The following is a 24,233-nucleotide window of genomic DNA, read 5'->3' as shown; positions in this document are numbered from 1 at the left end:
GTTTTGGCAATAACAGTTATACTCGAGAAATTAAAGCCTTAAATTCTTAATGAGGTGTTTAATATGAATGGATGTTTACAGAATCAATTTTCCAGTGATATTCTTTAAAAATATACTAGTTATGATTAATGAGACTGGTATTTTTTCTCAGAATACCGACATATACATGTATATGCTTCATGTACACCTTAATTTTGAGCTACAAAATGCACAAAAGTTTTCAGCCATATTTGTCAAATTAAACTCTTTATAGAAAAAAGTTCTGGTATTATTAATCTTTTGTAAATATTTTGCATATCAATAGGGAAAAGGTTGCTCTTTCTTATTTTTCAATACTGTATTTCAGAGTAAAAAAAAAATAAAAGTGCTCAATTTACCATTTAAATGTAAAAATAAAGTGACAAATTATATCATTTCACACAGTAATGCCCAATAATTTAATTACCATGAACCTAGTAAAGATTTACAGCAAAAAGTAAAAAATGGTAAAACATTGGCTCTACTCAAAGCGAAAAAAGACACATTTTCAAAATGGCCGCCAAATGTTCCATTTCTTAAAATCACCGTATAAAAAAACATAAAATAATAGAAATGTAATTTTTGATAGACAGAGTTTGTTAGAGATATTGATAAATTGTATTTGAAAATCTCATAACTTCTAAGTTGATCTATGTCGAAACGAGATTTCAACGAGACAGAAACCTCAGAGGAATACATCTTTATGTTTAAAAGTTTGCTTAATAAGTTTTTTGAAAGCTTACACTTTTTTAACCTAAGTTAGATTTAAAAAATAAAATGGTTATCTTATGCTAATGCTATCTAATCTCTGCTTAAGTTACAATCTTCTCAGCTGAACACCGTGATAATGAAAGCTCTATATATTTAACTGAATTCATAAAGATTATTGGCCATGATAATGCAAAAGCAAATGGTCTTGAAATATATTTCTTTTCATTAATTTTTTTGCTAACATGAAAATATATTTATGACCAGATGAAAAATGTTCAAAAGAAGATAAAATTATTTTAACTTTTTTTAAACGTGTTTTGACCTAATTTGAAAATTTATTTCAACTTTTTAAGGTTGATTTTTTTGTATAATCATTTTTTCAGCTTCAAAGGGAGAGGGGGTCAGCTTGTTCATTCATACAATTTTAAGTCCAAACTCATATGGATGATACGTACTAGCCAAATTAGGTTGCATTTCGATCAGTGGTTATGAAGAAGTCGATTGTTAATGTACGTTATATGTGTCATACATGTAGGTGAAACATTTAGTTAAACAGTAAAGATGTGAAGTGAAATTGCAGACCACAAATTGGCTTCATGGTCTGACCGTATGTACCCATTTCACTGCACTCTAAAAGAAATACTCTAGTATCACGATTTTTAGCTGTACTGCCAAAATTCACGTTTAGCTCTTATTTGTACGCATAAAATTAAAACTCAAGCAAAGTAAATGCATCTAAAATTGTATTTTTTCTGTTTACAGTTTAAAATAATGTTTCTGCTGATTATCACAAATTCAGATACAAAAAAAGTAGTTTTTGCATTTTACAAACAAAGATATTATCGAGCACTATTTCTACATCTGTATTTACATTTTTCAATGGAATTAAGATACTACGTACAGATAACAAAGCAATTGTGTGCCGCAATATGTAATTTTCCTACTCACGAATCAAACGAGAGCTCTAATATTTTATCCACAACAAAATATTACCAACATTTTGAGAATTACAATACTTACAATCCATATGTTTTAATTTTACAGGTACAAATAAGAGCTGAAATTGATTTTTGTATTTACATCTACAGTGCAGTGGAATGAATACGTACGACCAGTCTATGAAGCCAACTTGTGGTTTACAGTTTCATTTCATATTTGTACAGTGTTATTTGGAACTATAAAGTTATTTCTGCAGGTATGTTTTCATCTTAACATACACAAGGCATAAAAAAACAAGAAGTCATCATATATATTTGTCTGTCCATACGGATGATTTTCACAGCTGAATTCATCAAACCTTATGGTTTTCAATAGCTTACTAATGAAAAGTAACTTCCTCAGTTAAGGCATACACAGCTTTAAATGTAACCTTTAGCCTTTCTAGAACATCTGATCCAAGTCTACCTGTTATTATTTAATGGTTTTGTTAATGCATTTTAATTTTTGACTTAAATTATACTTATTCAGGTAAATAAAGACATGACTTGATTTAACGTACATGCAATGGGTGATGTTGTACTGATCCAATGTTCTTAAGGAGTGAAGTAATATATCTGGCTAATGAAATATTTTTATAGTCAGTTGCACATAACAGCATACATGTATGAAAATCTATTAAAATAATAATAAAAAAAGAGGAAGTGGATAAAAGAACTGAGTCGATATGGGTAATAAGTAGAGTTGTACTAGAGTGGTGTCCGTTTTGATGGTTATAGGCACACGTACATGTAGAGTCATCATGTGGTGCTACATTAGTGCGACAGACATTAATACGTTTGACGTATCGCATTATACTTTGCACAAAGCAACAAGTAATGAGAACTGTGAACTATGTAAAGATTATAACCGAGCATTAAACTGTGCATCGCACTTACCGTTATTAGATTTCAGCATTTTAAACATCCTCGAATAACATAAAAACGTATGAAATATCAAGTGCAAATCATAAATGCACAAACGCTCAATGAAAACTTTGTTTTCAATAGAAAACCTGTTTCAACACCTAACATTTGGAACACAGATGGATGAATTATCCATCAGCATTTGCCACCAACACGTACTAAGAAATAGTACACAATCATAATATTGCATTAGAGAAAAAACATCACAGAAATCGAAAGAAGGTCTGTACAATAAATCTGTATGTAACACCCACTATAATGATACACTATTGTATATCGATCTATGATACTTATTTGGGTATATTTCTGATTACAGGATCTAAGTATGTATGGTAAAATATAACTGATTCATTATTTTAACAAAAATTTTATTATATATGTTACGAGTATTTATTATAAACAACTCACACAAATCCTACTATTGTTTGTACTACTTTGACCATATGTAATTTTATAATCGGTGATGTTCCATTGAAGGTTGTGTGCTGACTAGCCGGTCAAACAATGTAGAATATAGACAACTTATTCTCATGTTTTGGAATTTCATGAAATTTCAAGATTTTTTGGCCTTGAAGCCGAATACGCTCACTCTTACGTGACACGTGTTTCAATCATATCTTTCTTTTACGTTTGATCTTTTTTAACCTAGTACTGACTACGCTTTGCTTTTGTATAACATGGATATTTTCTGTTGTGGTTTAAAGCCGTCATACCCTTATTCTTTGAACAATAAAAACAACAATGTATCAAACAATTGTATCAAACTAACGTTTCTATTTATGTTCAAACTAATGTTTCTGTTTATGTATCAAGCAAATGTTTCTGATTATGTATCAAGCAAATGTTTCTGTTTATGTATCAAACAAATGTTTATGTATCAAGCAAATGTTTCTTTATATGTATCTAACAAATGTTTTTGTTTATTTACAAAGCAAATGTTTTTGTTTATGTATCAAACAAATGTTTCTGTATATGTATCAAGCAAATATTTCTGTTTATGAACCAAGCAAATGTTTCTGTTTATGAACCAAGCAAATGTTTCTGTTTATTTATCAAACAAATGTTTCTGTTTATGTATCAAGCAAATGTGTCTGTATATGTAACAAACAAATGTTTCTGTATCAAGCAAATGTTTCTGTTGATGTCTGCCCAGCAGGTAGGGCGTTATAACTGTTCCCGCTGCCCCTATTGCATAACCATAAAAGGCGACTAAATTTAGGATCTTATCTTTTCTCTTCTTCCTAACTGACTTTATCCTTCCTAATGCCTCCCTTGGCACCGCTTCACTTTTGGCCTTAAGTTGAGCGTTCGCCCCTGTGAGGAAGGCTCTAGGTTCTGTCCCCTGGCCGAGACACACCAGTCTATAAAAGTGGTAGTTTCTGCTCCTGCTTGGCGCTCGGCATACAGGGAGTGGGACGACTGGTTCGCCCGTTGTCAGTATAATGTGACCGGGTGGGGTGTGTTGCTTGGTGTCTTCGGCGGCATGCTTCAGTGATATAGCACTATAAAAAGGGCAGCAATTCCACTTTACAAGGAGACACTACATGAATATACAGCAGTCTCCCACAACACGCACCTCGCACAACATACACCCAACACACAACATACATGCCGTAAGGCCGTCCTTACATGACCATAGCTGTTAATAGGACGTTAATTAATCAATCAAACAAACAAACAAATTTTTGTTTCTGTATCAAGAAAATGTACGCGTAGCGGATTCTCACAAAAGTTTGCAAACAAAATTTATTTCATAACCCGATGAGGTGAAAAAATAGTTACATCAATGCTTATAATTAATTTTTCAGGCTACTTGATAACATCAAACACGTTTAAACGTATGATTCCATTGATTTCCGAATGGATTATTTTTTCTGCAACATCGACGTCTCTATTGTGACGTCATGATAACGTCGGGTTTTCGCGCCATTCTCGGATTTTTTCTTCATAGTATATGAAGAAAAAGTATTTTCTTCATAGTATATGAAGAAAAAGTATCTGCCAATCAGAGAGTTGGATTTAGTAGGAAAACAAATAAAAATTAATTATACAATAATATATTCGCGATTTTAAAACTTGGTCAAATCAATAAATGTGAAATCAAATGGAACAGGATCCGGAAACAAATTAATAAACTTATATAAATCCATTTCCGATTATCACTGTAATTAATGTGTGTATGATGATAATCCTACAATGATTCACGGAAAGAAAATATCCATATAATACAAATAACGTCATTTGCTTTAAAGGTTTTAAAAAAGAAGGACAGAAGGATAAAGAATACTAATACATGTACTAGAAATAAGAAAAAGAATACGTTTTATTCAATTAATCTAGTATATTTTGTATTGTTAAATATAAACATATACCTTTATAAAACTTAATATTTTTTGCAAAAATATATGTGAAACACAAATACCAACTTATATGTCTCTTTTTATATCAGAGTATTTTTCGTAGATATACATTGCATTTATTGGTCAATGTCATCGTGAACTCAAGAAATATTATTAAAGATAATCAAAATTATGTTAAAGAGGAAAGAAATCAGGCGTTGTATGTCGGGAAAAACCATCTGTGATATGTCAGCTGTGAGGTGGTGATACTTTTGTGTTCTTGTTTGTAATCTAAGATTGGCATGTTCGAATATCTACATTCATTCTTTATATGTATATATATATATATATATTGTTAGTATTAACTGCAATGAATATATCATTAACATAAGAACAAAAGGAAATGTAAATTAGGTTGGAAAAATATATTTCCTCTTTTTCCACAATTAATGATATAAAGCAGAAAATCGTGTAACTATTTTTTCTGCAAAAACGATATATTAAAATGTAATTAAAATGTAATTTTCTGAGCCTGGACATGCAAAATATAATAGGTAGTATAAGTATTAATGCAATTAATTTTTTTTGTATTAAAACTAATGCCAAGTGGGAAATAATCTATGTGGGAAAAATGGTTACCTTAAACTTGTTCTTTCACCAAAGAAAATTAACTTTTTCTAAAGCTATAATTTGAATCAATTTCCTGGGACAACTAGAGCATCAGATATCAGATATATGCGATAGAAATCATTCGATCTGGTCTATAAAACCATCTTATTCGTGACTTATGTGTTCCAGGACTCGGAATCATTTCTGATAAAATAAATAATATCAACATTTGCATTTAATACTGATGTTGATGACAGCGGAGAACTTTATCACGCGAGCGTCCCTCCCTCTCCGCTCCACACAAATGCGACCATGGCTGATTCCTGTTCACGTGTAATTGATTTGCCTGCCTCCGCCATTTTCCCGCCTTAAGGTGGGCGTGGCCAGGCACGTCTGTCGCCAGGAGACGGACTCCGGAGACAGGAGAACAAACATATACTTGACCACACCATTGTTCCCGAAATCCAAAACATCCATGGCATAAAATATTAGTATGTGTCCTTTTCTGAAATTATACGAATTTGAAAGAAAATGTTCCGGTGCATAGAAAGGTAATTAAACGTTGATTGCCTTCACACCATGGTCTGTATTATATTACAACATGGAATGGTTTGGACCAGGGACCCAGGGTCAGCGTCCCACTGTTTTATACCTGCTAATACCTATTATACGGCCACAGGGTAGGGATCACAGGAGACAGGTGTCAGCCTCGACTGTATAGCTCACCAAAAATGGCAGCGTACCTCTTATAGCCGTCCTGCAAAAGTCACACAATTCATTTTAATGTTCTCCTCAACATGAGTAGTCAACTTCCTCGTGCTGGAGAAATCAGCAAAATAAATTTCGTGTTTTAAGTTCAACGAAAAAATGTTATCAAGAAAATCAACTTAAAACATCAGCACTTTTGTTATATCGAATTAATCATTTAGTTGTACAAAAGAACAAGTACAAAAGAACAACTAAATGATTATCATTGAATGGAATGCGTTTTGTTTTTAGATGACGTTAAAAAAATAAAAAATAAATGTTGATACATTGCAACGAACTCTCCCTTAACATCTTTTAACTATTGGATGAAGTACATCTTGTGAGAATGACTAGAAAGAAAAGAGAGTTTCATCCTTGGATGACTCGTCAGTGAATTAAAACATCCAAAATTAAAAACCATCTGAACAGGAAGCTTAAAAGACAATGCTTATTGATCATGCCTTTTAGATAAATAAATATACTATTTTTGTGTTATGTACCATTTAAAAATTTCATGTCTTACTGATCATAAAATAAAAACTACAAGTAGACATTTTAAAGTTGCTCCACCGCTGACAAATGGTATTTTTTCACTATCAAAAACAGTGGCAGACGATTTAGTATTTTTCTTCAGTTACAAAAGTTACTTACTTTACACCATTACCACCATTGAAAAGTTTGAGCTTCTAATTTTACTTCAAGTTAAAAACATGAAATATAATTAATTGCATCCCGAAAAAAATCCGTGTCACTATATCCTATATGGAATGAAGTACTGATTGCGCATGCACCAAAGGCGAAATAAATTATTTTATATTATTTTTTGTGTTAATTACACATATATATACACGATTAAACACCATTTATTGTTCAAATAATGAATATCATTTATGCTCTGTCGGCGGTGGAGCATCTTTAATTTAGTATTTTATAATAAAAACGACTTTGGGTTGTTACTCAAAATATGTTTTCCGTATTTCCTTTCTTTTTATTGAAATATATCTGTATACGATGTTTCACACGTGAACGATGTTCGAGATGACATGGTGAATTGTGTTTGCTGTTTTGGGTCATTACTATAAAGAACAACATGCGACAATACCCTGTACAGATTAGCGCTCACAATGCCTTATTTTACATGCAATAGAAATCGTTTATTTTGAAAAATATGCAAACAAGGAGGGAACGGCGGGGCGCCTTGCTGAGGAGACGTGGGCTGGCCATTAGCCGTAACGACGGACCGTGAGGTACCGCCCCCAACCAGACTCATACAAGGCCCCACACTCTTTCTTGCATCCTTTTAAAACGGGTGATTGGTTCCCATGAAAAAGGAACAGTTCTTACAGACACGTCGTACAAAGTGGTGGACAAATTGACTGGGTGCCCATACACATATTGAAACCTCAAGTACTACGCACCGTAGCAAGTGTAAGGCTGATGGAGAGTCGTACGGACTTGTCACCACAACTGGACATGGAATATCACGCTCGGAGTCCGGGAATGTCCTCGGATGATGAAATACCGAGAGAACAACAACATTATGCCATGTCAACATCATCACAGAGCAGTTCCGAGGAAAGTTATTACAGGGATATCAGTAACAAAAGGAAACATTTACAGACAAAGTGTATGAACGAAAATGAACTGCAGGAGTTAAGGTTAAAAATCAACTCAAGGGAACGACGTCGAATGCACGATCTTAACTCTGCTTTAGATGGACTAAGAGAAGTGATGCCATATGCCAATGGACCTTCAGTGAGAAAACTTTCAAAAATTGCAACTTTACTGTTGGCCAAAAATTATATTCTTATGCTGAACAGTTCTTTGGATGAAATGAAAAAACTAGTGAGCGACATTTACCAAGGCCACCCTGGAAGTCCGAGATCTCGTGCCCCGCCAGCTCACGTGCATCCTTCTCACGCAGCCCATCCCTCGAGCGTGCCGTCCCTGCACGCGCTGCCGTCATTATCTCCACCAAGTATGTCGTCCATGCATCCGCACGATATAGAACCGGCAACATCTAAGGAGGCTGCCGTAACTGTGCCATCGGTTCTACCTCACGACAGGCATATGTTTTCAAATCGGTGGCCCGTGCCGTGCGCGTGCAGTCATTGTATGATAGACTCAATGCGCGTGTCTTACTCGACTTTAGCAGCTAAATACCCGAGTTCTATGGCTAATCCGTCGATGTATAGAAAATGATAAAACAGAGTGATTTGGGCCGACAGGAAACATAAGTGACACTTGTATGACAACAAAAAGCTGTAACCTCTAGTGATAAAACGATATTGCCGTCATTAACTTAAGCAACGGATTACAGACGGATATTTGTAATTTGTGTCTCGAGGACTTAATAGGAATGTGTGCCTACCACTTTTTAATAGACAAGTGCCTTGCCTGATATGGTGGTCTTACATCGAGCCCGGCAGTGACCATTCCTATTAGTGTAGACCCAATTCATGTTGTCTGAGACGGCGGACAAGATACCTTTGTGGTTTAGACAACACGCCCCTTCCATTGACTAAGGTGTATGACTAACTTTTAAAAAGTTACAAGAACGAAACACCCCGAACAAACAATTTCACATGTTCCATTCAGTTTAAATACCGTATCCAAATCAAGTGGCGTTTTGTGTTCATAACTAAAGAATGTGTTCAAATATCAAAGTGGTGAAGTCTTATTTTCAGTATATTTTTATGAATGAACTATTTGATGTTATTGTGTCTATTTTGTATATATTTGACAGCTGTTATATTTTTGTGAAATTATTATGTACACGAAACTATCGGTGAAACAATTTATTTTCAATAAACATGTCTTTAATATCATTGTCTTTTTTGTAATCCAATTTTTAAAACAATGTATATTTAGATTGCTAGAATTGCTTTTAAATTAAGATGGCATGTTATAACTTCTTATTCTATGTAAAAATTAGAATAAAACGTTATAAGAGAACTTTTATAGTTACCTGACCAATCATTTCAAAAGATTTTCGCAAAAAGTAAAATTTTGATATTACTAAGTGGTGATTTCTGTAATATCAAAACGTTCAATATTGAAGATTTTTGGTAATGTGTATTCTGATATTGAACCTTCGTAAGCAATCTGTTTTAACAAAGCTATTTTTTTAAATGATAAGTAAACTGGAATTTCCAGTTATTCAAACATGATGTTTTGTTTGATAAAAAGGAAATCCTTTGTATCGAAAATGGACAATCTAAAATTTTATAAAGCTCTGAAATATGACGAGAAGTCAGGTATGATGTATTTGCAAAAAATTTAGAAAAAGATTCATTTAGTATCATATTTAATTTTGACGAAAAATAATACGAAAAATCATTGAACATTGAATAATCTTGCAGATAACGTATTTTTTATTGTAAAGCTATGGTGAAAAAATCTGAAAAAAAATTGCTAAAAATGTTACTAGTATTTCATTTGATTTGTTTTTATTCGTATTTTTACCTTTAAACGTTAATTTCTAAATCATAAAATGCAACCTGTTTGACGTATATTAATATAGATTATACTCAACTAAATTGATAGAAATTTTAATTTTATACATTTTCATTTTTATTTTACATCCGCTTTAAAATTAGTAATTTTTCAGTTGACCAAGTATCTGTTATATTTTCGTTATGTGACTAAAAAGAGAAAAATGTACAATAATCCATATCATCATAATATCTATCATTCAATTAAGCATTCAAGCACATTTCTACATTTTTTCTAATTTCTATAACCGATAAACTATATATTTAAGTTATTCATATAAATAATTCTATCAGATATGGTAAATAAGTAAATACAATTGTATGTAATTACACCAAAGGTATCATATTTTTTCAATAATAGTATGTCAAGAATTCGATCAAGTACTCATAACCTGTTTAAAATCATTATTAAAATGTTAAAAGACATGCATAATTGTGGTAATGATAATTAATAACAAACTAAAACCTATCTGTGTTCTCAATAAATATACATGAAATAAAATATAAGTGAAATTTGTGATCATATTTTTGTTTTAACTATCAAATAGCTATTTTTTAAAATCAAAATATACATGACGTTTTGAAAATATGTTCTATGAAATAGCATTCGATTAATAATAAATCTGGGTATCTATAATTTCAATTTAACGGGTATGTATGCGTATAACTATTATTTATTTGGCGAAATATGAGTTGATAGGAAATATAGTAAATAAGTAACTAACTGAATATTGTAAAAACAACTACATTGTCCAAAACATTACCATTGAAAGTATGAAAATGTAAATAATTGTTTTACATACACCTGGTCATGTGCTGGGATTACGCATGCTTTGGAAAGCGTGTACCACTAAAATGAATTAATTTACAAAGTTTTGTATTTATACAAAACATAAGTAGCAATGCACGGAATAATAATTATTTAGTCAGCAAGTATCTAAGCACCTAGAGGTGAGAACAAAACGTTTATTTTTTTAAAAAAAAAAAAACCTTAGCAGTCTTAGCAGTGAGTAGTCTGGAAAACTGGAAAAGACACGTGGAGTTAAAATATCGAAATATTATATAATTAAAAAATATAAGAGAATATAATTACGACGTCCATTTCTCCGATATGATCACTGATGATGATGCGGAAAAAAAATAAAGAAATAAGCTTAATCAGTTTCGAATATTGGACGATTAAAAGTTTATAATATTACACAATGAGCAACAATATAAATACATGTATAACAGTGTAACACAAACAGATATTTTATCAATAACAGTTCTTTTGTTGAAAAACACAATAAAACACCCTAAATATCCCAATAAACTTCAAGAGCTGAGCAAGCTTTGGAAGGTCATGTCAGAAATTTTGCGGAACTTTATTGTTGACCATCATAAGCAAAGATGTTTTATTCTAAAGCTAGAAATAGTAATTTTCAATTTTTGTTTTCATAAAATTGTAAAACTGTACTTAAAGCTTGAAACGCAATTCAAAGGTGTTCCCCTGCAAAACTCCCACGTTGTTATTACAACGCAATTCCAATGCATACATTGTTTATACCCACATAATGATATTTTGTTAGCAACTATTTTTTATAAACATAAAACACATTGCCGTGGCATAATGTCTACAGGATGATAAAGCACTTGTGAGTACAATGAGTATCCATAAAGTAAGTTAAATTATTTCTTAACATTATACAAATACACATATCCTATAAATACATGCTAATGGTAAGAAAAATAAACAAAGTGAACCACCTATATTATTACGAAGGATAAAATGTTGTTATAGAAATTTGAAGTGAAAACCACATTGAAAGTAAAAAAAAAAAAAACGAAAAGAGTAGACGGCAGTGGTTGACAAAATCGGTCGAAGAAAGGGGACAAGCAGGTGATATTTTATAATATATAATAAAAAACACTTTAGCTTCAACAAAACTTGGACGAGAAGACAGAAGTTCCAGAGGAATAAGTTTGTAAGAGATCGAAATAATCAAAATTGTAACATCAGATACATTCAGTAGAGTGTGGTAAATCACAGGAATGGAAATGGAATGAAAACCTAAAGTCTGGTTAACGAGAAACAATGTTAATGTTAATCGTTGAAATATAAAAATCACAAAAGTGCATGTTTCACCTTACTTATCAAGGAATAAAATCGTTTGGTAGTGCTTGAATTGTGACAATCTCGTGGAGACGCTCGTCTTACAATATACTGTACAGTATAGACGGGGTTTTTTCGCGAGGAGAACATTTCCTCTTTAATACCTATACGTGGGGAGAAAATGTCCTCTTTAATATTTATACGTGGATAGAAATTCCGTAAAAAATTGTCAATTGCAAATATTAAAAAGCTATTCATGGTTTTTGAGTATTTGAGTTCATGGGAGTTTATAGATAAATTTATTCCCATTTAATGCCATTGCTTAATGTTTAATCGTTGCAATTATATACAGATAACTAATTCAAGACTTTATATAACTTTAATTATTTATTTTTGGGGAATTTATGTATGGAATGTCCACTCAGACCTAAAAAAATCCTAGCTGATTTTATTTAGCTAAAGACAAGGTACTAATTCAACTTTTAAATATTTCTGAAGTATTTAGCAACCCCAAGAAACTAAATTGAAAACAAGGAACAAATTTAAAAACCGCAATCTTAACTACTTTTTGTCGCAGTGGGAACAATTAGATGCAATTTGCTGGGTGAAAAGAACTGAATTACACATGGTCTAATTGAAATGAAATGTGTGCGGTTTGTTTCTGTGCGGCTAATTATGGAAACTAATGAAATAATCCCAAATGATACAAGAGGGCTTTAAGGCAAACGGGCGTTCTGGGTGTTTGTTTAATTTGCTGGTATTATTAATGGATAAGAAGGTTGAAAACAATACAGGTTTGGTGTTAGTCTCAATCCAGATGTGATGGGCACGGTTGCGGGCCTGGAATAGCTTGCAGATTTCAAGAGGTTTACTCAACAACAGGGGCAATGGATTTGGACCAGCAGGGAAGAGAATCCTGGTCTATGCCCAGGGCGACATGATGAAGAACCCTTACCAAACATCTTTTTATTACCTTCATTTTAACGTTTTCAATATCACACTAGAGGACACAATAACGCGTTTCAGTACCACCGGAGCAGGGGCTCTGAGGGTCGCACTAACAATGACATGTTCGAGATACTTTAATCACAATAGACTCCGTTTCAAGAGCTTTGCAAAGCTTGGGGGTAGCCGAAAAATTGACAATTTTCTCTGACAACTCTTTTATTTTTTTGCATCGATAACCGCTGGTCATGTAGGGTGTTGTAAATTAGCAGTATTGAGTGTTGCAGGCTAGTCTACAGGAAAAGATAAGTAGCGTGCTTTAATCGGCCATGTTAACCGCCCCATGTCTTGGCACAAAGACTGGGACATATTAGGTCTGTTGTGGGGATATAGATGGGAGGGACACTCGTCATTCTAGGGACAGGTGACGAGGCTCCACTGCGCATGTCCATACCCCTGCGGACCACAGTGAATGATAATAATGAACAAATAATCTACCTAAAGTCTGTCAGGAGATGTCTGTGAAAACTTAGATCTCAAAGACAGGGAGGAGCCGGGGCTAAGATGGATAGATGTAAGGAAGCGGGTAAATTACAGAGAGAGTGGACAGTTGGGTCTCAGTGTTAAGTCCTGCCGACAGCACTAGATCCATCACGGAGGCGTGAACAGACTAAAATCATCCCCCGGTCCCTCAATCATCAGACCCCACAGTGCAGAAATCCCATTGTGTACTAAAAATAAAGATCCTGAAAGTACTTTTCATATTCAAACAGATTGAGGGAAGAAATCATCAATGACAAAAGTAAATTGTATATATATAGACTTTCAGGCTTATATCTATAGATAAATATTGAAGTTTGAAATAAAACCTGGAATTTGTAATTTCTATTGAATTGAATGAGAATGATGAAACATGTTTCGAGAAGCTACGGAGCAAGGCAAACTATTCCAGAAGAAAGTTAATGATGTTTAGATTTCCTATTTACTAGTATACCCAAATATTTTGATTGGCTGATAATGCATCGCTAGACATGTACATAAAACGATGTTGTAAATGACACTCCATGATTTTTTTACTATACTATTAATTATTTCTTAATTGACGTTTCAAATGAACATAATCATTTATCTTTCATTTTTATAAAAATAAATGTTTAATGCATGCAATTTAAATAACACTATTATAATGATATAACTGAACTACTAAAGAAGTATTGTAAAAATATAATCACGCGAGACTCAAAGGTTTCATTTCGTGTTACGTTTTTACGTAGAATTATTAAAAAGTGATTTTAGAAAAAAAATGTAAAACAGATTCAATATTTTTATTTGAAAACAAAATCGGTAATAGATCAAGAAGCTCTTCGGAATTTGCTGAAAATTTGACTTGCAAAAGTATAAAATTAAAGCATTTTTTTTCTTGAAATGTATTTTTTTCAAATGATACCAAAATAAAGAATAAGATGTTATTGAATGCATTCGTTGGTAAACTTTTGGTAAAGTTTAACAAACAAAAATAAATAGTTAAATGAAAACAGAAATTGAAATGATATTTGAAAAAATAAATAAACGAGATAACAGTTTCCGAATATAAACATATGCGCAAAGTTGATATTTTCTGTCGGGATGGAACTTTTATCCATGAATGGATGGATAATGTAATTCGTGTTCTTTCTTTATTATCATCATCATCATCATCATCATTTTTTCCCGTTTTAAGTCAAAACCGAGCAATGTTTGACCTGCTAAAATCATCAGTTATATAGTATCTTCAGGAGACATTTGGTTGTTTTTGTAAATACACCGATAACCACAGGGAGCGTGTTTGTCACTGGATTAAATAACATATCAGTTCGGGTAACTGACAGTTGCTTAATGACATTTGGTCCATGCGTTAGAAGGAGAGGTCATTCCTATCATCAGCTCACGTGCTAGTGGTCAAATAATTGTTATTGGTCATTCATAAGCATATCACCGAGTTGGTATATATTTCAACAAGTGACGGGATCTACAGAAAATGATTTTCGTACCCAAAAAAATTATAATGCATAATAATGAATCAGGTTATTTCTTCACTTGAGAACTCCACTACATTGGTTTTTTTAACTATTTGTTTTTGCCAAAACCAACGTTCACATAACAATTCAGAACTGAATACGCCGATTACACCTATAACAGTTTAATCTAGATAGCACGATAAGATTATATTGTCATGGGTTTGTTACTACATTGTTACTACAAGCCATTCACAAGTGATTTTAATCAGATTCTATCTTAAGCTGCATAATACTTTTTACATCCTCGGGGTAGATATCAATCTTAGGAACACAGTCGAAGATGTGACTAATGCCTGTGAAATTACCATAGAACATATCATTATAGAAACCGTATTGGTAGAACATGATATCGTTCTTCACTGACAACCAGGTATAGTCTATTTACATCATTTTGTATGTAATTGAGTTTATGTTAGCTCTCGTTGTATCTGATTTGGTGATGAGTGTGCAATTTGATAGGTAGCTTACGAAATATGAGATATGATTAAAGAGGAGGAGGTGGACTGAGATATCAAAGGGTGTCGTACGCCGGAAGTGAGTAATAGTATCATATTCCAATCACCTTTTTCGGGGTTTCCGTTCTTCGTGAACAAATGAAAAACTGCTTTCAATTATGTTAGCGTTTAATGAAATTGATCTGAGTTAACTAAGTATGTTAAATGTGACAAGTGTTTTATCATACAAACGATTCTTTTTTATATCAAAACGTTACAAGTTAAAAAATACCTTTATATTATAATATGTCCGTGAAAAGCTTAAAATTGTATCAGTAGTATCGACTCAAAAATCTGGTTTGAAGAAAGAAGTTTTAGTGATATATGATATCTTCCATAGATAATGGAAATATTCACAAATCATTATAAAAAGAAATTGTTGAATATTTGTTCGATGTATTTTTTCATAAAACAGTTCTATAATCTATATAAAAAACTATACCGATGAGGACTATTTCACGCACAATAATGCAACATAGAAAATGGTCTAATATTAAGATGACATACGTAATCATTTTGATCATCGTTTTAGAAAATGGTTAACAAGCGTTCATTATCATGGTAAATTACTGCTTATGTTTAACGGTTATTGTGTGGGTTTTGTTATAGCTTATGTATTTATCTTTGTGGAATACAAATTAATACATATGTATTTTTTTCAAATGATTACATAAATAATTTCGTTGAATAATGAAAGAATCGTTAAATCAAAATATGATGATACCTTGTTATTAATGTTTATACACTTGATACTAGAATGAAATCAAATTGATGAAGTTGAAGAGCTAAACAGTGTACATTACACAAAGAGAAGTAATGCTGTACAAAACCGTTGAAGAAAGAAACAATTTCGTTTATTGCAATGACACACACTCTCTCTTAATAATCACATGAAGTGCCTTCTTGAAACTTTAAGGCTACATCAATAATCACATGATTACGAAATCGATTAATTCAGTGAAAAAACATATAAATCAACGATTTGTTCCGAAAAACTTCTCTAGAAAGTTAAGTGTCCTGAACAGAATTTGAGTGCACATGGTCCAATCAAAAATTTTAAATTTCGTGTGATTATTGGATATGCCATACAATGATTATCTCCAAAAACGTGAGGGAAACGTATTTGCATATCAATTGCGCAAACAATTACATTACATAGATCCTTTACAAACGTATGTTTTTGTGTTGTCATATTTGGTTTGGGTTTAATATCATATCTGCCATTTGTTAACGACGATTTAGTCCTTTGGCAGCTAAGAAAATGAGCAGCTGTGCGATAAACATTTGTACAAGTATTTTGTTTTCTTTGAAAAGGTTATTAAATCCCACGTCTTTTATACTATCTTTTAAGTACTTTTTTAGGTTTTTTGTTTGTAATAGAACATCAACATAAAACTTTTCCGGGGGAAATAAGACGCAATCAATATGTTAAAGATGTATGACTACAAGGTGGTTACTAAGTCCTTAACCTGAGATACAAACTTTGAATAATGAGTTGTATTGTGTCAGAGATAAGATACACTAATTGTTTCATTAGGGTAAGCTGTAAAATATACCACCCCGGGTGTTTAGGTGTCATTGTTCACTTCTACTCTTACTAGATCACAATTGTGAGCATTCCTTACTTCATATGAAGGTGTGGACAATCACAGCGAACTACAAAGGCCAAGGTTTGTTAAGGATGGTAACAGTCATATTTGAAGTATGATGGGGTTAATAGATAAGGTCATTTCGGTATTGTAACCTTCTGGGGCGTTTATCTCGCACACAAACTCGATCTTTATTAGAGTGTTGGAAGATGGAGTTGTCATACTAACGGAAGATGGGCTATCTTTCATGTATATTGATGAGAGTGTGCTTGAGAATAACGAAAGGCTAACAAGGGACTGTGAGGGCCAGGTGGGGGCCGTGGGGTAGCTGGGGGAACAAAGGGAGATAATTTACAAGGGTCTCTGGTAATGGTAAACCGATCTACCCCAGAAATACAGACAGCTACTATTTAATGATAGAGATACTTTCACCACAAAAGGATATTTTTCAAACATTGAAAAAGTTTACTCTGATATTGTCCTTCGTATACACTTATGTTTATCATACAAAACAATTCACGTTAAAAATAAGTATTATATCTTTATAATTATTCATGATGATAATGGTTATATTTCAAAATAATCAAATACGATCACAAATAATTTGTTATCTATTAGCTATTTAACTAGAGTATACAATGTACAAATTAATGAACGAACGAAAGGAAATTAGTCTATAATTTTGGGGATGATGGTAATGTAGATTGACGATAAGGAAAAATAGATTAAATGTTTGATGTAAGCGTGACCAATAGATAATAATAGTTTTTAATGATGATGATGATGATGACGAGCAGGAGGGTTGAGGTTTTTCTGCATTAGTGTTAACGTCTCATAATAAATAAGGGAGGACAAGTGTTTCAGTCAAATAATCAAACGTTTCAATGTTATATGGCAGTCATTCTTCTGCTTTACACTAAAGATTACACGGCATCATTACATAACCATTTCCTCTTTTACATATATTTTATATAAGCATATTTTATCAGTGTGCTTATTTTTGCTCGTTATGCAATAAAAAAACAACCCACCAAGCTATTCGGGCTTTGAGAAAATAGACAAATACCATAACCAATCTGTCATTGTTTTTAATCTGTAAAATCGTATTGTGTCTTGATTAGGATGTTTAAATGATTCTGGATGAATACATGTTTTCAGTTTATTGCTTTATTAATACCGTATACTGTAAACCAACTTTCTTTCACTGCAACTAAATTTTGCGATTTCCGTTTCAAAACATTTTCACGGAGATTAAGTTTCGCGGATTTGAAATTGAATGGAAAATATCTTTGAATTTCATTGTGCAAGAATTGCGGAAGATATTAATTTGCGGAGATAAACTTTCGCGAATTAACATCGATCGCGAAATTCGCGAAAATAAATCGCACGCGAAAGGAAGTTATATCGTTGAATGTTATGGTGTATAATGAAATAAGTTATACCTCTAAATCGGAGTATTTATTATTCCATCGAAACATCATCTTAATTAATAATATCACGAATTATCGAGTAAATTATGCCAAAGAAAAGTATTCAATTCTAAGACATCTTTTCTTTGGAAAGAATGAAGGAAAAAGAAAATTCAAATATAACATCTGTTATGAAATATCCAAGATGTCATATCCGTGTTTATAAGTGCTATGAGCGCCACTTAATGTCGGGGGCTGGGTTCACAGGTGTGACAGAAGATGTTTATGGGCAGGTTCAAGAGATTTTCGATTTAAAGAATTCATCATAAATTAATCATGGATTCATCGTCTGGAAAAAAGGCAACTTTTCTGGCTAGTAATTAGAGAGGAGATGACAAAATGAGTGTCGAAAAGCTCACGAACCGTGTCATATTCCGTCCCCAATTAGGTCTGTTTTCTTCGGTAACTACAAGTGGATGAATGCCAACCACTTTCTATTTACGGCCCAGAAGTGGGATGACGATCATGGTAATTGTTATCAAATTATTACAGCTGACCAGAGACACTCGTCCTATGATAGTGGCCGGAGAACCGAACCGTACTCTGACCACAGTTTAGGGAGATAATCATTGATATCTGACAAACTGACCATAAACAAGAAATCAAGGAAGGACTTTGTAGGATCTGAAGAGGTCAATGGGTGGGTCAGAGGTCAGGTTAAAGGTGACAGTAACCAGTAATGGACTTCTCGTCTCTCTGTAATAAACACCAGCCAATAATGGTAACGAATGGTTTCAAAGCAAAACATGAATTGTGGCAAATGCAAAGTAATCGATAATCAAAGCGTTCATTTTGCATGGTGTTGAATTTAAGTAGCTTAAATGTAAATTTAAACTAAAACCACACTGTTATTATTATTATCAAAAACATGTGATTAAATTATAATATTTTATTTTGTTGCATTCACGTTAAGAAATCTCAATGAAGAAGAAACTAGAAACTGAAAACGATTTACTTAGTCACTATTTTAATATACACTGTAAAATAAAAAAACACCTTGTTTTCACTTTGTTACATGGCATTACATTGAATTTATCTGAGCAACATTAAATATTGCATACTCCAATGTATTTAAAACAGGGGATCCTTCAAAATGCTACTTACTCTTTCGTTCCTTTCCTCCTCAAAAGTTCCTGATTTTGTGTCAGGTTTTCAGATAAAAATACTAATGTCACTGTACTGTTGTTATTCCGTTGACGAAATGCGATGATTATTACTATCATTGCACGTTTAATTCTTTTGTAATATTAGTCACATAAAGTCTGTTTCTAATGCAGATAAATTCTGCCTCAGTTGGTCGTTCTGAACTCATTTTCTATATCGTTATGTTTTGTAATCCTCATGTATTCATAGCCGTTGTGTTATAAAGGTGAATATTTTTATGTTATGTAACAAGTATTGCCTATATAGCTTAGGAGTGTCGAATCACTCTTTACTCATCATCTCTGCGAGGATGATTATCATCGGTAACGACATCCTTGGCTGTTCTTAATGATTGACAAAGTATACTTACAGCATATATATAATTGCATCTCCTTAGCGTTTTCTGATTTCCATTTCTGACATCAAGCAGACTGTTTTAACGCACGGTTACATTTTAGAACTGCAAGAAAAATGATAATAACCAATGATATGAGCATTATTAAACATGTGTAAAAAACACATAATGAATATGATAAATTTGTTTATCACTTTTTCTCCTTTTTTCTACAAAATTAAGCTTAGATTCTTAAAAACTAACCATTTACGCTTTATAATGTTCTACGTGTAATAAACCCATTTTTGCTAGTTCGTATTTGGGCTTATTTGCTAAAAACCAAGATTCACTGGAAGTTTAATAAAGAAAATGTTTGTGTTATTGAGGGTTCGGTTCGTTGGTAATGAGTATATATTGCAGGACACAAAACGAAGAATTCAAGTGGAATTTGCTTTTCTCTTGTATTGTATTTCTTTCTCATATATCAAACATATGTGGCACATTACATAGAAATAAAATGAAAGTTCACTCGTATTGGTAATCCAACGTAGATACTGAATTATTTGTCCGTAGATGGCGATCCAACATATTAAAAGTCCACTATTTGAATAATGTTCACACACAGTTCACTATCTGGTAATCCAAGAAATATCCGTAGTGACCGCCTTGAAGGTTGGGAATCCAACTGATGTTCAAAAATCAGGCATGGGTTTTTATAATAAAATGACCATTGTCCGATAGGTAAACCCGGATGTAATTAAGATCAATAGCATAAAGATATTATCACAATTAAACGACTTGAAATATATCGGCAGCTTGATATGAAATATATCTACTTAAGCTTATCAATGACACCATTGCCTCAAGCAAGGTTATATGTAATTGTCGGTCACTCCACAAAAATAAGACCACAATGCCTTAGGGTAGATTTTAAACTTGTCAACACATCTATAGGTAAAATATACAATTATATAACAACAAAGAACATCTCAAATTTCTATATGACAACTTCCTTCTCGCTCAGGAAGACTCTGTCCCAGAGTCTAAATTATTTGTTAAACAAGTCAGTGTTGATAATCTAAATACACCTAGAGGCTTTTCACAACTTTATAACGTTCATTCAGTAGATTGTCCATCAAATTAACACACATGTAATAAAAGTGGATACTGTTGTTTTCAAGAGACTGTCATTGAATTTCATTTACTTCTTCAAATCTAGAAGTAAAATTAGCTTAAGCATGGGTTAAGCAAAACCGCTAAAAATTTAATAATAGCCGAATTGATTTCCAAAATTTCCTCGTCTTCGATTTGGCCGAAATAGTTGGTTATGATTGGGAGGTGCGTAATTTTGACAATTTTGTCGAGAGGTTTGAGAATTTACAAGCGAAGTTTCTCTTTCAAAATTCTGAATCTTGCTTTCAAGATTAGCGATTGTTTCCTTGTATTTTGTGATGTCTTTTTCAAGACGAACTATTTGACCAGATTTATCGTCGTTTCTTTTTTCAAAAAATGCATTCTCCCGTTTTAAACGCTCATGTTCACTCTGGTACAAATTAAAAGTTTCTGCAAAGCTGACTCTTAGCTCATTGGTATAAGTTTGATTCTCGTTCAGCTCTGATTTTAAGCGTTCATTTTCCGCTTCAAGATTTTCATTGGTGATTTTGAGCTCTTTAATTTCCAGCTCGTTTTCATTTGTGCCATTGTTGCTTTTGATCGGTGTTACAATTTGCACTTGAATTTGATTTCTTTTGTTTATTTTGGTGAATTCTGAGTCAGAAAGGTCCGAAAATGGAAATGCACATACGATTGATTTTCGTAAGATGAACTCTGACATGCGTTTTGCGTCCCTGCTTTTGTGAAATTTACTTTTTGATTTATGATTTTGGTTTGATTGGTCCGAAATTGGGCGCTTTGAAAAACAAGCCCGTGAAAAATGTCCTAATTTGCCACATTTGAAACATTGGGCTGATTTTGCCTGACAAGAGATATTAACGTGCTCTTGAAAACAATGGAATACCCACTTACCACATCTAAAACACTGATTCCGAGGCGACGATTTTGGACCGATTGATGACATTGGGGGTCCCTGGTGCCTTGTAGCCGTTGTTTGACAGGCTTCGTCAGGTGAACGTGTCCATCTTCGGTTGAAAGGTAGATTTGGTAGGAGCGTTGTTCGTGTCGCTGAGGGAAATGATCTTTGGTGCGACGTGTTGTTTCGATATGTGGTATCCATTGTTAAAATGCGGAGCAAATTTGTGGCAACAGTCTTGGTGCTCCAAGGTTGGGGTCTCGCTGAGGTTCCCGGGGATCTTGTGCGTAACTTGGCTTACCTGTGGCAAGTTACTCCGAATTCTCTCACCAATTTTAATAAAGAAAATGTGTGTTGTTTTCACTTTCAATTCGGACCGTTGGAGTATATAAATTGCAGGACACAAAACGAAGAATTCAAGTGGAATTTGCTTTTCTCTTGTATTGTATTTCTTTTTCATATATCAAACATATGTGGCACATTACATAGAAATAAAATGAAAGTTCACTCGTATTGGTAATCCAATATGTAGACACCGAATTAGTTGTCCGTAGATGGCGATCCACCTTATAAAAGTTCCGAATTTGAATAATGTTCACACACACAGTTCACTATCTGGTAATCCAAGAAATATCCGTAGTGACCGCCTTGAAGGTTGGGAATCCAAAACTTATGTTCATAATCAGGCATGGGTTTTTATAATAAAATGACCATTGTCCGATAGGTAAACCCGGATGTAATTAAGATCAATAGCATAAAGATATTATCACAATTAAACGACTTGAAATATATCGGCAGCTTGATATGAAATATATCTACTTAAGCTTATCAATGACACCATTGCCTCAAGCAAGGTTATATGTAATTGTCGGTCACTCCACAAAAATAAGACCACAATGCCTTAGGGTAGATTTTAAACTTGTCAACACATCTATAGGTAAAATATACAATTATATAACAACAAAGAACATCTCAAATTTCTATATGACAGAAGCATGAAAACGCACCAGTTTCTCGCCTTTGCGACTTTGATATAAACTACAGTATTTCGGTAAAATGAATATATAACCTAATGTTGTCATTTTTTTCTAAAATTAAAACATGAATAGATATTGTATATAAATTAGGGTGAACTGAATTAACAGCAACATTTCAGTGTCTGTACATATAAATGGTTTCATAGAGACATTTGCCGGGAAAAGGTTGATCAGGACCACCAATAGGTAAAGTTTTTTGGTTGTTTTTTTATCATTTTAGCGTCCCATCAACAGTCAGGGTTATGTAAGGACGTGCCAGGTAAGTTGGTGGAGGAAAACCGGAGTATCCGGAGAAAAACCACCGAACAGCGTTCAGTACCTGGCAACTGTCCCACATGGGATTCGAACTTACATTCCAGAGATTAAGGGCCTGAGGTTATATGTCGGGACATCTTAACCATTTGCAAAATATCGGTACCATGTAATTATATTGTATGTAATACTGTATCCCTTGATGTTATGATAGATTAAAATATATTACGGTATCCTTGCTTTTCTGATAAAAGTATCTAAATGCAAAGGTGTAGTACAATAATTGTATTGGAATCATGTAAGAAACTTTTTTGAAACAGCTTATTTTCGAGTGTGATTATTTTGTGAGTATTTAGCGGATAATAACGATTGCCAAAATTAGACGATGTCAAATTGTCACAAGTACAGTTGAACTTTTCTATTTATAAACCTTAAAATAAATCATCATGACAAAGTCGTTAGACAAAAATTAAAGAGAGGAAAAGAAGAAGAAAACGTGGAGATCAATTCGACATGAGATTAGTTGGTTTACATCATAAGATCAGTGACGTATTGTGTTAGATGATACGAAAATAGCAAATACTTGATAACTGTAACACATGGGGATGTGTATTTTTAAGAGGCATCCAATACAATGCTCACAATGAAATGCTCTTTCAGATTGCTTTTTATGTATTATGCTTTATTGAACTGATATTTTCTTTATTGTACACACAAGCGTCTTTAATGTATCGTATTCCTCAAAACATGCAACCTTAAAATTTGACTTTTATCAGATCAATTTAATTATTTAACTGAATGACTTAAGGACGTCACTTATTGCACACTAACTCAATTAGAAGCCAACAATTCATACAATCGAATCAAAGTGAGTAAAGCTATACGTGTCTGAAAAGCTCTTTCAATTCCACACACTCGTGCCTAATGTTCAAAGGTTATTACCGACGGCTAGGATGAAGATGTCTAACTAGTT

General features: G+C 33.0%; 1 protein-coding gene across 1 annotated transcript; it reads left to right on the top strand.

Annotated features, from left to right (window-relative positions):
* The first annotated feature begins 7,762 nt into the window (after positions 1 to 7,762).
* On the top strand, positions 7,763 to 9,110 carry LOC138310800 (oligodendrocyte transcription factor 2-like). The gene has a single exon (XM_069252127.1). It carries the CDS (start codon positions 7,763 to 7,765, stop codon positions 8,525 to 8,527), a length of 765 nt encoding a protein of 254 aa, XP_069108228.1. The 3' UTR covers positions 8,528 to 9,110.
* Positions 9,111 to 24,233: the final 15,123 nt, after the last annotated feature.

Source organism: Argopecten irradians, chromosome 1 (genome assembly GCF_041381155.1).
Source record: "Argopecten irradians isolate NY chromosome 1, Ai_NY, whole genome shotgun sequence".
In the NCBI taxonomy this organism is placed as follows: domain Eukaryota; kingdom Metazoa; phylum Mollusca; class Bivalvia; order Pectinida; family Pectinidae; genus Argopecten; species Argopecten irradians.
Note: the sequence above shows the minus strand (reverse complement) of the source record. Positions and strands in the feature narration are given on the sequence as shown.

What these genes read in the sequence shown, in the direction of transcription:
- LOC138310800 (XM_069252127.1), top strand. Translation starts at nt 7,763, where the DNA reads ATGGAGAGTCGTACGGACTTGTCACCACAACTGGACATGGAATATCAC.